The following is a 12772-nucleotide window of genomic DNA, read 5'->3' as shown; positions in this document are numbered from 1 at the left end:
CTGAAGGATATTGAAATGAATAACATGTCCTTACTGTCCATTTTAGGACAGTGTGTGAGTCTTCCAACTTGTCCCTCTGCAGTGGTTATTATAGGGAGCCATTGCCCATAAAAGCCTAAATGATCAAACGTGTGTTGTGTTGGTTTTATTAAGAATTGCAAAAGGGACACGTGATTCTGCCTGCTGGAAAGCTCTCTTTCTTAACTCCTTTTGTTTATTGTCTAAGTCTAGTTTCTTGTGTCTCTTGTGTTTAGAAGGAACCACAAAATTTAGGAAAGCCACAAGCTTCATGGCGCCTAGCAGCAGAAGTACCATTTGAGGGAGGAAACGGACATAGCTATTCTGCAGGTGACCAACTGAAACATGTTGACTGCTTTGGTGCCACTCTTCGACTGGGATGAGTTTGAGTTGGGATGCTCAGGGGGCTGACAGTAAGCTTATTTTTGGAGAGAGCCAGGGCTCACAGCAACGCTTCATTTCTGAGCCACGAGTGGGCTGATTTGTGGGCATGGGACCAGTGCAGTATGAAAGGCCTGGACTTGCAGTTGCTTGAAATTCTTAACAATTCTACTTTTCAATTTGCAGTTTGCAAGTGGAGAAGGTGGAACATGTTCTGGGGTCTTGGAGCCTCAGTCCACTTGATTTCTCTTCCTGCTGCCTCCTCACACTAGAAGGGGATCTCAGCTCACTGTTCTTTCATTTCCTATTTGGCTTTCCCCTTCTTGCTTTTACTCAGTGTTTGCTGCTATCCTCTGCCTCCAGCAGGGAATTTGGGCTTTGGGAGAGTCTTAGCTAAATGTGTGTGCTCCTTGGCATCTCAGGGCTGGGCATGTGCTGCCCATCCTTGCCTTGAACTGGCTGGCAACTTATGGAGGCCAGTCTGTCACCTACCACCCATCCAGATACTGAGCACTCCAAAGGTAAAAGTTGCCTTGCCCATCTGCCTTCAGCTGTAATGACAACTCACAGGAAAGAGGTGACTGACTTAAAGTAACAATCGTGGAGTGTCTTATAAGCCTGTGGGTCTCTGGGGCATTTGGTTTAGGCTAGTTTGATTTCTGCTGGGCTTCCTCCTGTCTCTGTTATCAGCTGGTGGGTCCTCTATAGGCTTGAAGATCCAGGTTGGCTTCCCTCAATTGGTAGAGTTTCAAGAGCAACCAGAGAGGGCAACCCCAGTGAGCAAGTGCCCTGCACACACCTGCTTTGTCATGTTTACTACCAATCTACTGGGCAAAGCAGGACCTAGGCCAGCCCAGACTGCAGGAGCGGAGGAAGAATCTGCCTGTCAAGTTGCAAAATCACTGGGAAGGGTGTGGATGCAGGGATGGGGGGATGAATCAAATGACACTGGCAAGTGACGTTGATTTGTGCTTTTCTTTAGACCTAGTCTTTCTTTTTAAAATTGGCATCTATTTTTCTACTTCTGAATTACTGCCAACATTACTTTAAAGGGTAACCTTCAGGGACTGGGGCTGTCGCTCAGTGGCAGAGTGCTTGCCTAGTACATATGAGACACTCTATCCTTAGCATCACATAAAAATAAACAAAATAAAGGCGTTCTGTCCACCTACCATTACAAAAAATAAAAAATAAATAAAAAAGGGTAACCTTCATGTTTATTTATAGAGTGGTTCTATAAAAATCTATTTAGGGGTTACACAGAAATTTTATTGCCTAGACTAGGATCACTGTTAGACCTGCTGCCAGAACCCAGATAATCATTAAACTGCCCCAGTAACACTCCACTTCACTGGCTTAAGGAAGGGAAAGAATATATAAATCGAGACGTGACATCAGCCTTGTTTTAGATGTTTGGGGTTTTTCTGGGATGGTGAGCCAGCCTGCTTTTTTGAGCGCACTCTCTTTGTAGGAACAGTCAAAAGAACCCCAGAGGGACTTTGTATAGCCTCTCTCTAAGGAGCAGGGGGCTCTTTCTCTGTCTCTAGAGAATGAGGGTCCATTTATATGGTGTGTTTTGACCCTGGGGGAGTGGCACAGAATGCAGCCTATCTGGAAGGACCTTATTGTGGATCTGGGACTGACTCCCTCCCGAGCAGCCCACCCCCTGCCAGAATCCTGGCCATAGGTTGACAGCCCGCAACCTGATCTGAAGTCTCCCTGCTGCGCCACTGTCACTACCCCTAAATTCCCTAATCGCCACCCTTCTATAATAGCCCTGTAATGCTATCTTCCCACATGGCTCTCTGCTTTGTCTTATGTCCTGAAGTGCCCGACAATGTCCTGGCCACCAAACCTACAGCCAAGAAAGGAGTGCAGGGGACATGCTGCCAGGGGATCAGGGTTGACATGAAAATTGTTGGAGTCAGGAAATTCCAGGGCCCTTAAGTCATCCGGGAAGATATTTGACATGAGAGGCCAAGGGAAGGGATCAGGTTGCTCCCTGTAAGCAGGAATTGAGGTCAGGGATTGGGCTGGCAGGGAGGTGTTGGAGTCCTTCACTGTGTAGGGAAATTTGGATATTTCTGCCTAAATCTTTATAATAATGTGATTGGAATTAACCCCAGTCGCTGCCCATTGTTTTGGAAGTTTATAACATTAGCTATCACTAACAAGATTGAAGAATTTCCTTTAGGGTACTTATCAATTTGTTTATTAAAATGATACCTGAAGCTGACCCTTGTCATCTCCCAAATATCTAGGGGATTTTACCCTTTCAGTGTGTCAGTCCATCGGAAAAACCCTTTATTCTTGTTCCTTGGCTCATGTGATGGTTTAAATATTAATTTCACATGTCTGGGTGCAAGACTAAGGCAGGGCCTGCGTTGTGGAATGGCTTGGGCAGTGTGTGCTGACTTGTTTGGCATATTCACAGTGCACCTGTGCTGTTAGGATCCCCTTTGGGCACTTGTGTCTCATTTCTCTAAGGGCAGCTGATGTCTGATTTGTTTTTCCCCTTCCCCTCATGTGCTTCCTGGGGAACTCAGACACACATAGTCATCTTTTCTTTTTCATTTGAGGGACTCACTAGCACAAATGGGGAAGGACGTGCCCACCCATTAATTATGGGATTGGGATGGTGACTTCTGGCTCAGGAAGTAATGGCGGTTTTCCTCCTGGAAGGGGGACTTGGGCAGTTGTATGGAAGATATTTGGGTCTCTCATAATTATAGTGACAGGAATACAATTGAGGAAGAACAGCCATACATTTGGACAGTTGATTTAGATGGCATTTTACTTAATTCTGTGTTTTATTTGTATGTCATACTTATTCAGTGAATCCGTCTTTTTGAGGGAAGGAAGTGTTTCTGTGTTCCTGGGTACCCTGCCTGTGTCTGGCACATAATTGGGTCAGAACAGGGCTGTGGTGGTGGTTAATGATGTCCAGAATGTGAGGAGAGGAATGGTGAGAATGGGCAGTTGGGCTAAGCGTGGTCACTTTTGGTTGATGGGAATAAAATCAGAGAGTGCAGGATGGAGATGATATGCTAAATAGCCCGCAATGCCATTAAGGACAGGACTATATCTGTGGCCATCAGTGCACCCCTGCTTATGGCCCAGCTGAGGCTATGGGTACAGGGGTTAGGTGGGAGTGGAGGGGACTGAAATCCTAAGCTAAGGAGCCTTAGCCCTTGTCTCCACTGAGTAACAGGGAGGGATATGAGAAATATGCCCTGGCCCTGGCCCGAGTACCTTCTGAGCACTGACTGTTAAAAGTCTCAGGAGTTTTATGAGTCAATTGTTAAACACAGTTATTATTAAAAAAATTGAGTAATAGAAACTTATAATTGAATAAAAAGATTTAAAATTGAAGGCAGTAAGTATTCAAGACACATCACTTTCTAATCATCTGACTGCTAATCTCTGCTCCTGAGGGAGGGTACTTCTCACATAGTTGTGGGAGAAAGACTGTATTGGTGAGTTTTTGTGTATCAGTGACCCCTGTTGGTATTTGAAACAGACTGGTGGGAGCATTAAGCCACGTCCATGCACGCTTTCTGCTCCAGGGTAGCACTTCTTCTTTTTCTTGGTTCTCTCCCTAGGCTGAGTGTGGACCATGACTTCAGCATGACTCAGACCCTTTGAGGAGAAGCAAAAACTCTTGACCCAAAAGCTCCTTTCTCTGGACTCAGATGTTTCCAGGGGTGGAGGCAAAAGAAATTGTTATGGCTTAAAGGGCTTTCATTATGCCATCTGCTAGGCTGCTGATTCTATGTGGGATTAAGCATAAGTAAAAGTGTTGACACTGCCAACAGAACTAAGTAAGCTTTATTAGTTAATACTAGCTGTCGAAGTTAAAAGAAAGAACAAGTTTCCAATGACTACAACTATACTAACGGTTGTGTGTGTTAACAAAAGTCCAGTTCCAAATGGAATTTTCCACCCAGGGATGATAAATTCTTACTTCAGTTCACTGGTGACCCTTGGCTAAAGGGGTGTCTTCTGCGGGAGACTTCCTGTTGGCTGCTGCCATAGACCAGGGAGGGCACTCTCTTCTGTCTTTTTTTTTTGTTGTTGTTGCTGTTGTTGTTACTGGGGATCTAATCTATGGGCACTTTATCACCCCCCAGTCCTTTTCATTTTTTAAAAAATTTTATTTTTGTATTTTTTGGTACTTGAGATTGAACCAGGGGCACTTAACCTCTGAACCACATCCCCAGCCCTTTTTGTATTTTATTTAGAGACAGGGTCCCACTGAGTTGCTCAGGTTATACTAAGTTGCTGAGGCTGGCTTTGAACTCGAAATCCTCCTGCCTCAGCTTCCTGAGCTGCTGGGATTACAGGCGGGTACCACTGTGCAGGCTCCTTTTTATTTTTTTATTTCGAGACAGATCTCACTGAGTTGCTGAGGGTCTTGCTATGTGACTGAGGCTGGCATCATACTTGTGATCCTCCTGTGTCAGCCTCCCAAATCCCTGGGGTTACAGGTGTGTGACACTGCACCCAGTTCCCCTGTGTCTTTTCCCCAAACCCTGGCTACACCTCTGACACCACCATAAATGGAGTTTGCCATTTTGATTTCTGTATTTAAGTGCCTTCATAAATCAGATGGTACATCGATGAAGTGCCACTCAGGAAGGCTGAAATACACCCATATGCCTTTAGTTTGTTATTAGAGAAATAAGACAAGTGATTAAATAACCTTCAAATGATTTAACTAGGTATTTCTCACAAATACTAAAGAACAAATTCCTTTCATTCTGTTGAGTGATGTCAGCATTAAGGAAGTGTGGGGTCTCTAGCAAGAATTGTTACAGATGCCAGTTCTGAATAAGCTGACAGTCTAGATTTTACATGTTGAGGGTATTGAGCAAAGCTTTCCCATCATAAGAGACTAATTCCTTGTTTGAAATCTCACTTAGAGTGGCTTAGAGGCATATATCTAGATGTTTTAAAGCACTCACATATTTGTCTTCCCTTTTCCCCAATCTCCTGTCATTTTGGCTGAGAGTTTTAACTCACCAACTAGATGAATAACAAAAGCCACTCTTAAAACCTAAGAAACCAAAGGTGAAGTTATACGTTTGGATTTCTTCATAATGTTAATCTCATTCTTCTTTGTTAAAATGATTTTTCTATATTTTGAAGTGTAATCATTCTAAATGTAACAAAATCCCTTTTTCTAATACTTGGAATTGAACCCAGGGCTGCTCCACCACTGAGATACGTTCCCAGCCCTTTTTATTTTATTTGGAGACAACATCTCACCAAGTTGCCAATATTAGCCTTGAACTTGTGATCTTCCTGCCTCAGTCACTGGAGTAGATGGGATTACAGTTGTGCACCACTGCATCCAGCAACAACCTGATATTCTTAATAACTTATCACAGCAAAGGTTTATTTCTTGATCTAGTCACAACCCAGGATGGGTCATTGGAAGCTGGGCAGCTCCTCTCTTCCATGCACTGATGCAGGAACACAAGCTCCATTCATCTGGGGCTCTTTCGTTTTCTGGGGTTTGGTGTCTTCCTCTTTTTCCTCGGTGTCTGGCTACAGGCAAGAGTAGAAAGGTGCAGGGGTGTTATGGCTAGGCTTCTTGGGGACTTTCTTCACTTTCACCCACATTCTATTGTTTGTACTTCGTCTGTGACCAGAGCTCAACTATAAGGCTTGGACATGTAGCATTTGTGCCCAAGAAGAAAAGAGAATGGGGTTGGTAAACATGTGGCCTTGCCTTGGTCACATCAGAATGCCCAATGACACAGCTGCATGTTGGAGTGTGATGATTTTTCAAGTCCCTTGAGGGTCTTGATCCATAGAGAAGATGTAGAGTACAGTGGCTCAGTGCATGACCTTGACCAGACTGCTAGTATTTAAATCCCAGCTCTACCACTTACCAGATTGTGACCCTGAGTGAGCAACTTAATATCTCTCTAGACCCAAGTTTCCTTATCTATAAAATGGGTTTAACAATAGAACAAAGAGTTCTTGTGAGAATCAAATGATTTACTGTGCCTATGTATTCAAAAGAGTTCCTGGAAGATAATTAATGTTAGTCGGTTAAATTTTAAAAAAAGAGACTAGTGACAAAGAGACCTAATTTCCTCTTGTGTGTGTTGTACTTTGGATATGTTGCCATACGGATAGAACTGGTCTCTTTGAGTTCAACTGCAAAAATGTTTATTTGACAACTATTATTTGTAGTGTGCCAGGTGTGACCATAGAATTTAAATAAGTAGGCCTCTCACCGAGTCAAAAGAAACAGCATGTATTCCACACCAAATCTGCCTTTTAAACTTGGTGACTCTTAATCCATGGTTACACCAGCATCATAATTTTGGTCCCTACTGAGCAAATCCATGGCTTCCTCTGTACCCTCTGAATGGAGAGTGGCAGATGCCTAGTGCCCAGAGGGCTATTTCTCCTGCCCTGTCTGTCTTTTGGACCTGTCAATGCCAGTCCTTTAATAGCCTTGTCTGTCCACTTGGTACCTGGTTTGCTCCTGATCTATTTGCACTGGTGTGTTACCTCTTCTAGTTAGGCTGTAGAGTTCATCACGATGCTTGCTTTTATTTTTTATTTATTTTTTTCTCTTTAAATGCAATTTTAATCCTTATTTTAAGCTAAGGGCAATAATTCAATGCAATAAGCTAAATTCACACAAAACCAGTATCCTCTGAACTACAAAAGTGGTTTTTGTAGCTACCTATGGTTTTAGTCAACTACACATTTCCACAAGTACTTACAAATATGTTAAAAAAACACTACCCCAAATGCTTATCCTTCCTTAGCTCATTAAACATTTCCATTCCTGCTACTGAAAGTAGATGATCAGGAAAATGAGTTCTAAAACTTAAAAAAGTAACCTAAGTAGGTTTTACATTTTAAAATAATAAAAAAAATCTTTCAACATGGAAGCATCAACATGAAACTTTAAGTTTCTAAAAAAATAAAAATAAAAAATCACTCTTTAGAAAATATTAAAACAAATTATCTTTTAAGACACATAAACATTCTTACAAAACTTGTAGCTTCAATATCATCTCCTTAAAAGAAAAACCAGTTCACTATCTTTAATAACATCTCAGACCACTGTTGTCTAAAAACTTCAGAATATGTAAGGCATATGTCTCAGCTGTCATAGTCAAAATGACATTTAGATTTCACCTATTAAACAGCTATAGTATAGCTTATAATGGCACAAGTATACCTAACACATAAATACTCCTTCATCCTTTAGATAGTCAAAAGTCAGAAGGAACTGCATAATTTGTAAGGTACTTTAACTTACATGTAGTCATTAAAACTCAGTAAGTCAAGTATAGTCACGTAAAGCCAGGCAATTAAAGGCTCAAGGATCACTCTAAAATTAATGACATGAAAATAAGGGCTGAAACTTTGTTTTTCCATCTTTCATTTACATGCCTAGATATTAATACATTATTGTACAAAATACACAATTATTATATATGATTTCCATAGAAGATAATGAAATTTCATGAAGTACAAAAATTATCAAGATCTGTAGTTTGCTTCATCAAATGCTTTTCTAGCTCGTTTCAATTCTTCATTCATGGTAAGCAAGTCTTTAACCCTAGCAAACTTCCTTGGCTCCTTTTGAATCAAGAAGATGGTATCTTCAACTTGTACTCCACCTTGTCTTCCAATTGACATTGACTTGTGAGTCATTTCAGGGATGAACTCTATGACAAGGTCTTCAAGAATATCCACTGACTCAGTGTAAGGATTCTGGTCATCCCCAAACCCATACATCATACGTTGTAATTCTTTAGAAAAAAGTCTCTTTCTTTTACCTTGTCCACCTTCTGCACCTCCTCCAATTTCTTCATTTTCCTCCTCAAAGGTTGGGTCTTCTTCCTCATCTGCCATCCCACTAGCCCGCCAGCCCACAGCGCCTCGCTGGCTAGCTGCTGGCTGGTTTTACCCATGATGCTTGCTTTTGAAGGTTAGTGTGACTTCTGCATAGGATGCCCCCACTCCAACAGCAGACCGGGCTTAACATGCTCTTTCTCTTACAGCTGGATGACTGTACTCTGCAGCTGTCCCACAATGGCACTTACCTGGATCTGGAGGCCACACTGGCAGAGCAGCGGGATGAGTTGGAAGGCTTCCAGGATGACGCTGGGTAAGAGCAACTGTTGTTCCTGCCCACTGTTCCCCACTTACCAGAATATGTGGTGCGTTGGTGGCTTAAAATACTTTGGAGAAATCACAGTAACTTTGACCCATTCAAAAGGGTCCTGCAGGTGACTCAGTGGTGACAGCAGACCCTTTTCCATTTTGAGGAGCTTTTCCTGATAAAGCAACTCAGGGATAGCCCACCCTAGGAAAATTTCTGGTATTTTAATCAAACACATGGTACTTACCTTCTAAGTTATTTTTCTATTTAAATATCACGATTAAATGAACATCTTATGCCTGTAATTCCAGTAGCTTTGGAGGCTGAGCCAGAAGGATCACAAGTTCAAAGCTAGCCTCAGTAACTTAGCTAGGCTGTAAGCAACTTAGTGAGACAATATCTCAAAATAAAAAATATGAAGAGCTTGGGATATGGCTCAGTGGTTAAGTGCCCTTGGGTTCAATCCCCAGGACTAAGAAACAACAACAACAACAACAACAAAAACCCATCAATATCTTTCAGATTTTAGTGGATTGATAACTGTTTTAAACATTGTTTACAATCATCTGTTGGATATTTCATTTTCTTGGCAGATGCCCTCATAGATGATTTTATATGCTGTTATCATATTTCAACTCATTACAGTGGAGAAAATAATTATTAATTATGTTCATGAACATCAAGTTACATTTGCTTAATACTGAGTGAAGCAATACTGACATAACAAACCAGAGGTTTGTACAGAAAGTGAAATCTCTGTTGGATGTGCACACGGAGTCAGCCATTTGGTTACTGAAGTCACCTTTTGATGGGGCCCTGCCTCCCTTTCCACATTCCCATCCATCTTCAACCAAGTGTATCTCTGATTTTATCGCTTTCCTTAGAGACCTTCAGAGGCTCCCTAAATAATGCTCAGCTGTCTTAATCTGATATTCAGAGACCCCCCAAAGTCATTTGAAGCTACCTTACCCAATTTAAAAATACAGTCAGGTAACAACTGTCTGAGAGTATTGATTTTTCATAAATAGCTCAAAGAGTGGGGAAAATAGCTCAAAGAATTGGAAACTTCTTAGTGTTAATTTCATGTAGCTCTCTGACTCAGGAGTGAGCTGGTGGCCTCATGGGTTTCCCATTTTAATACTTTTCACAACCGTGGTCATTCTTCTTCTAATTGTTCCTCTCTCCCACTGAAACTCCATGATGTCACAACTGTTCCTTCTGAATCTCTAGCATCTAGCACATTACAGGCATTTAGGGGATATTTGTGGTCAGGTGAATGGAACAGTCCTTGAATTGATTGCTGAGTGGCATGGCCATGAGCACCAAGGAGACCAAGAGCCTTGACAGGATCTAGCAAGGATCCTGAGAACACCCTTCATGCTCCCTGTGTGAGGGCCCTAACAGTAGTGGATGCTGGGAACCACCAGAGGCCCATCCACCACACTCTGGAAAGACGGGTGTCCCTTAAAGAACCTTTCTGGCCTCCCTAGTCACACCAGAGTCTACTCTCCATCATTTTAAAAATTAACATTATAGACTGATAGATGCAGGGAAATTCCATTATGATATTTTTTAACAAGGATCTGGCCATGACATTCGTTTATGTAAGATGTCAGGGTGCAGGCTGGATGACAGTCTAATTGGATGACTTCATGGCTCACTGATCAAACAGACCCCAGGAGTGTTATGAGTAGATCATTGTCAACTTGAAAAATGTTTAAAGTGGTGTTATGCTTGAAGATCTTACCCTGTTTGATTTTGTTTCTTTTTCTTACCAAAACTTAAATAATTTAGAGATGGCAGCTCAGGGGGGAAAGTGTTGATGTATCAGATAACAGTATAAGAATAAAGGGTGAAGAAGGAACTAACATTTATGGAGCATGCTAAAGTCACATTTATGCCAAGCACTGTTCTAGACACCTATTTACACTGTCTTTGTTTGATAGTTCATTTTCATAAGAGTCATGTAATTGTATTTGTATCTATTTTTTCCCTCTCAAACACCTGAAGGTCAGGAGTTTAATTACATGTCCAGAGTGGTAGAGCCAGGAGGTGGTGAGCCATATCTGAACACAGGTGTGCCCAATTCTCAGGTCTATAGTCCTCTGCTACCCCAGGGGCTTCTGGGCACCAGCCCTTCGGGGTCTACTCAGCATGTACATTGCACCTTTGGCGATGGGTGTCCGGTTTACACAAGGACATCTGTTCTGATCTTCAGTACTGCTTCCAGTGAGAACAACATGCAGCCAGACTGCAGAGCGGCTCCCGGGAAGACACCTTTGCCACCATCCTCCGTCACTGACACTGCAGCTCCAACTGGTGACACCAGCATCCAATTGTTGGGTGTTCTTCCACAGCGGCTCCCAAAGAGCCAGGGGATCCTGGGGCCAGCTCGCCAGGGATCATGATGCCTGCTTTCTCATTTTTGTTCCCTTCTGAATCCTCACCTGGCCATGGGTCCAACAAACAGGTAGAGCCTAGATGCCATCTTTGCACTCTAATAAGGAGAGATGCTGAGAAAATGAATTACAGCATGAAGAACAGGAGGGACTCAAGACATGGGGAACTGCAAACAGGGGAAGTTGGCCCAAGAGCTGGTGGGTAGCTACATTTTGGACACATGTGTCTCAAACTCACCCCAGAGGGAGGTTTTATATCTTTGAAAAGGTCTTCATTTATAGTGACCCACCCCTTGTCCTTTGGAACACACCCAAGATGACATCCCCTTATGGTCTGAGAAAGTGTGAGGGAGCTACCTCCTTTGATCTCCTGGTGGGGGCCCCTGCCTGTTCCTAGTCCAGGTTGCAGAAAACCTGCCACGTTACCTGTTATCCCCAGGTTATTTACCACCACCGAGCACGGGAAGCACATAGCAAGTCTCTGGGCACTGGCCAGCAAGCTGTGGCAGACTGAGCCCCGCTCACATGGGTAAGCAGGGTCTCTGAGTTATTTGCTGTGTCACTTGCACTGAGGGTCCTTATTAGATCCTCTCCCAGATGTGTGACGTTTGGCCTAATCTGTGGCTGAGAACTCACTTATCCCATCATTAGGAGTTAAAATAAAATTATTCCCTGATTAAGATTTGGCCTTTTAAGGTATGAAAGTGGCACAGGGAGGTATTATTTTGGCCCTTGATTTCTTTGTGTAAATGATAGGAAAATCTCTGATAATTATTGTGCCCATCTGATGAATATGGATGGAAACTGTGGCATTTTTCATGTGGTGTGCTCTGAGTTGAGTTTCTTTGCTGGAGGGCTTCGTTTCTTTGTTCTTGTCCACTATAATGCTCGTTTGTGCCAAGACTAAAAATTAACTTATCTGTTGTTTAGAGTTATCACTCAGGCTATCAAAGAAGAGGAGAAAAACCTTCAAAAGTGGAAGGACAAAGCAATTATTAGGCAAAAAAAAAAAAAAAAAAAAAAAAGGGCAGCAAGGTCTGTCCATTGCTTTCCAAGGCCAGGGGAAATTAGCAAGGAAAACATGATGTAGTGGAAACAGAAGCCTCGAAGCCTCTAGGTTATTCCTGACCCCACTACTGTGTGACCTTGTGCAAGCCACTTTAAGCTTCTGATAGTTTACAAAATGGGGACATTTATAAAATTATACAAAAAGGACAGTATTTCCCAACTCCATTTCCCTCTCTGTGTGAGCAGGGTCTTCTGCAGGGTCTCTGGCACCCCTGTTGGGGGTTGCACAGTGGTTAGGGATATGGGCTTTGTGTTTAGTCTCATGGCTGGGTGACCATGGGGGTACAACTGCGCCTCTCTGAACCTCAGTTTCCCTATAATATTATCATGATACTGACTCCTTGAGTTGTTTTGAGGTAAAATGTGATGATGTACCTAAGACGTTAAGTTGGTTCCTGGCACTCAACCCACACATTCAAAAATCGTAGCCATTGGCACAAATATAGTAAAAATTTGGGAACAGATTTTACATTGAAATGGAGGTTGTGGAAGGAAGAAATGAAGAACTCCCCTTGCTTCTTCAGACAGTTAGCTTCAGCTGAGAGCAGGCCTGCAGCTGAGGAACTTGTGGAATCAGTGGTGAGGGGCACGAGGGGTCTGCTGCACTCACTCCCGTGCACAGCACAGCTCAAAGTACAGACCACCCACACCTGCCCCATTGCGCTGGGGGAGAAGCTGGCCCTTCAGAGGACTGGGGACTGTTGGGGTGAGTTCAGTGCTAGAGTTAGGCCAGCTGCCCCTGAAGACTCTGGAAGAAACTGCTTAG

The 12772-nt window shown here is 42.8% G+C and overlaps 1 protein-coding gene and 1 pseudogene across 9 annotated transcripts in view; one reads left to right on the top strand and one right to left on the bottom strand.

Moving 5' to 3' along the window:
- Positions 1–12772, top strand: part of Fhod3 (formin homology 2 domain containing 3) — a 434672-nt gene that overhangs the window by 45252 nt on the left and 376648 nt on the right. For all 9 annotated transcript variants that reach the window (XM_026400010.2, XM_026400011.2, XM_026400015.2 and 6 more), the window contains exon 2: positions 8439–8545. In XM_026400010.2, coding sequence (XP_026255795.2) covers positions 8439–8545 — 107 coding nt within the window. The remainder of the gene's footprint in view (positions 1–8438; positions 8546–12772) is intronic.
- On the bottom strand, positions 7915–8289 carry LOC113190630 (transcription initiation factor TFIID subunit 13 pseudogene; annotated as a pseudogene).

This window comes from Urocitellus parryii, chromosome 13, assembly GCF_045843805.1.
Source record: "Urocitellus parryii isolate mUroPar1 chromosome 13, mUroPar1.hap1, whole genome shotgun sequence".
Taxonomy (NCBI): Eukaryota; Metazoa; Chordata; class Mammalia; order Rodentia; family Sciuridae; genus Urocitellus; species Urocitellus parryii.
This window is presented reverse-complemented; position numbering and strand designations above follow the sequence as displayed.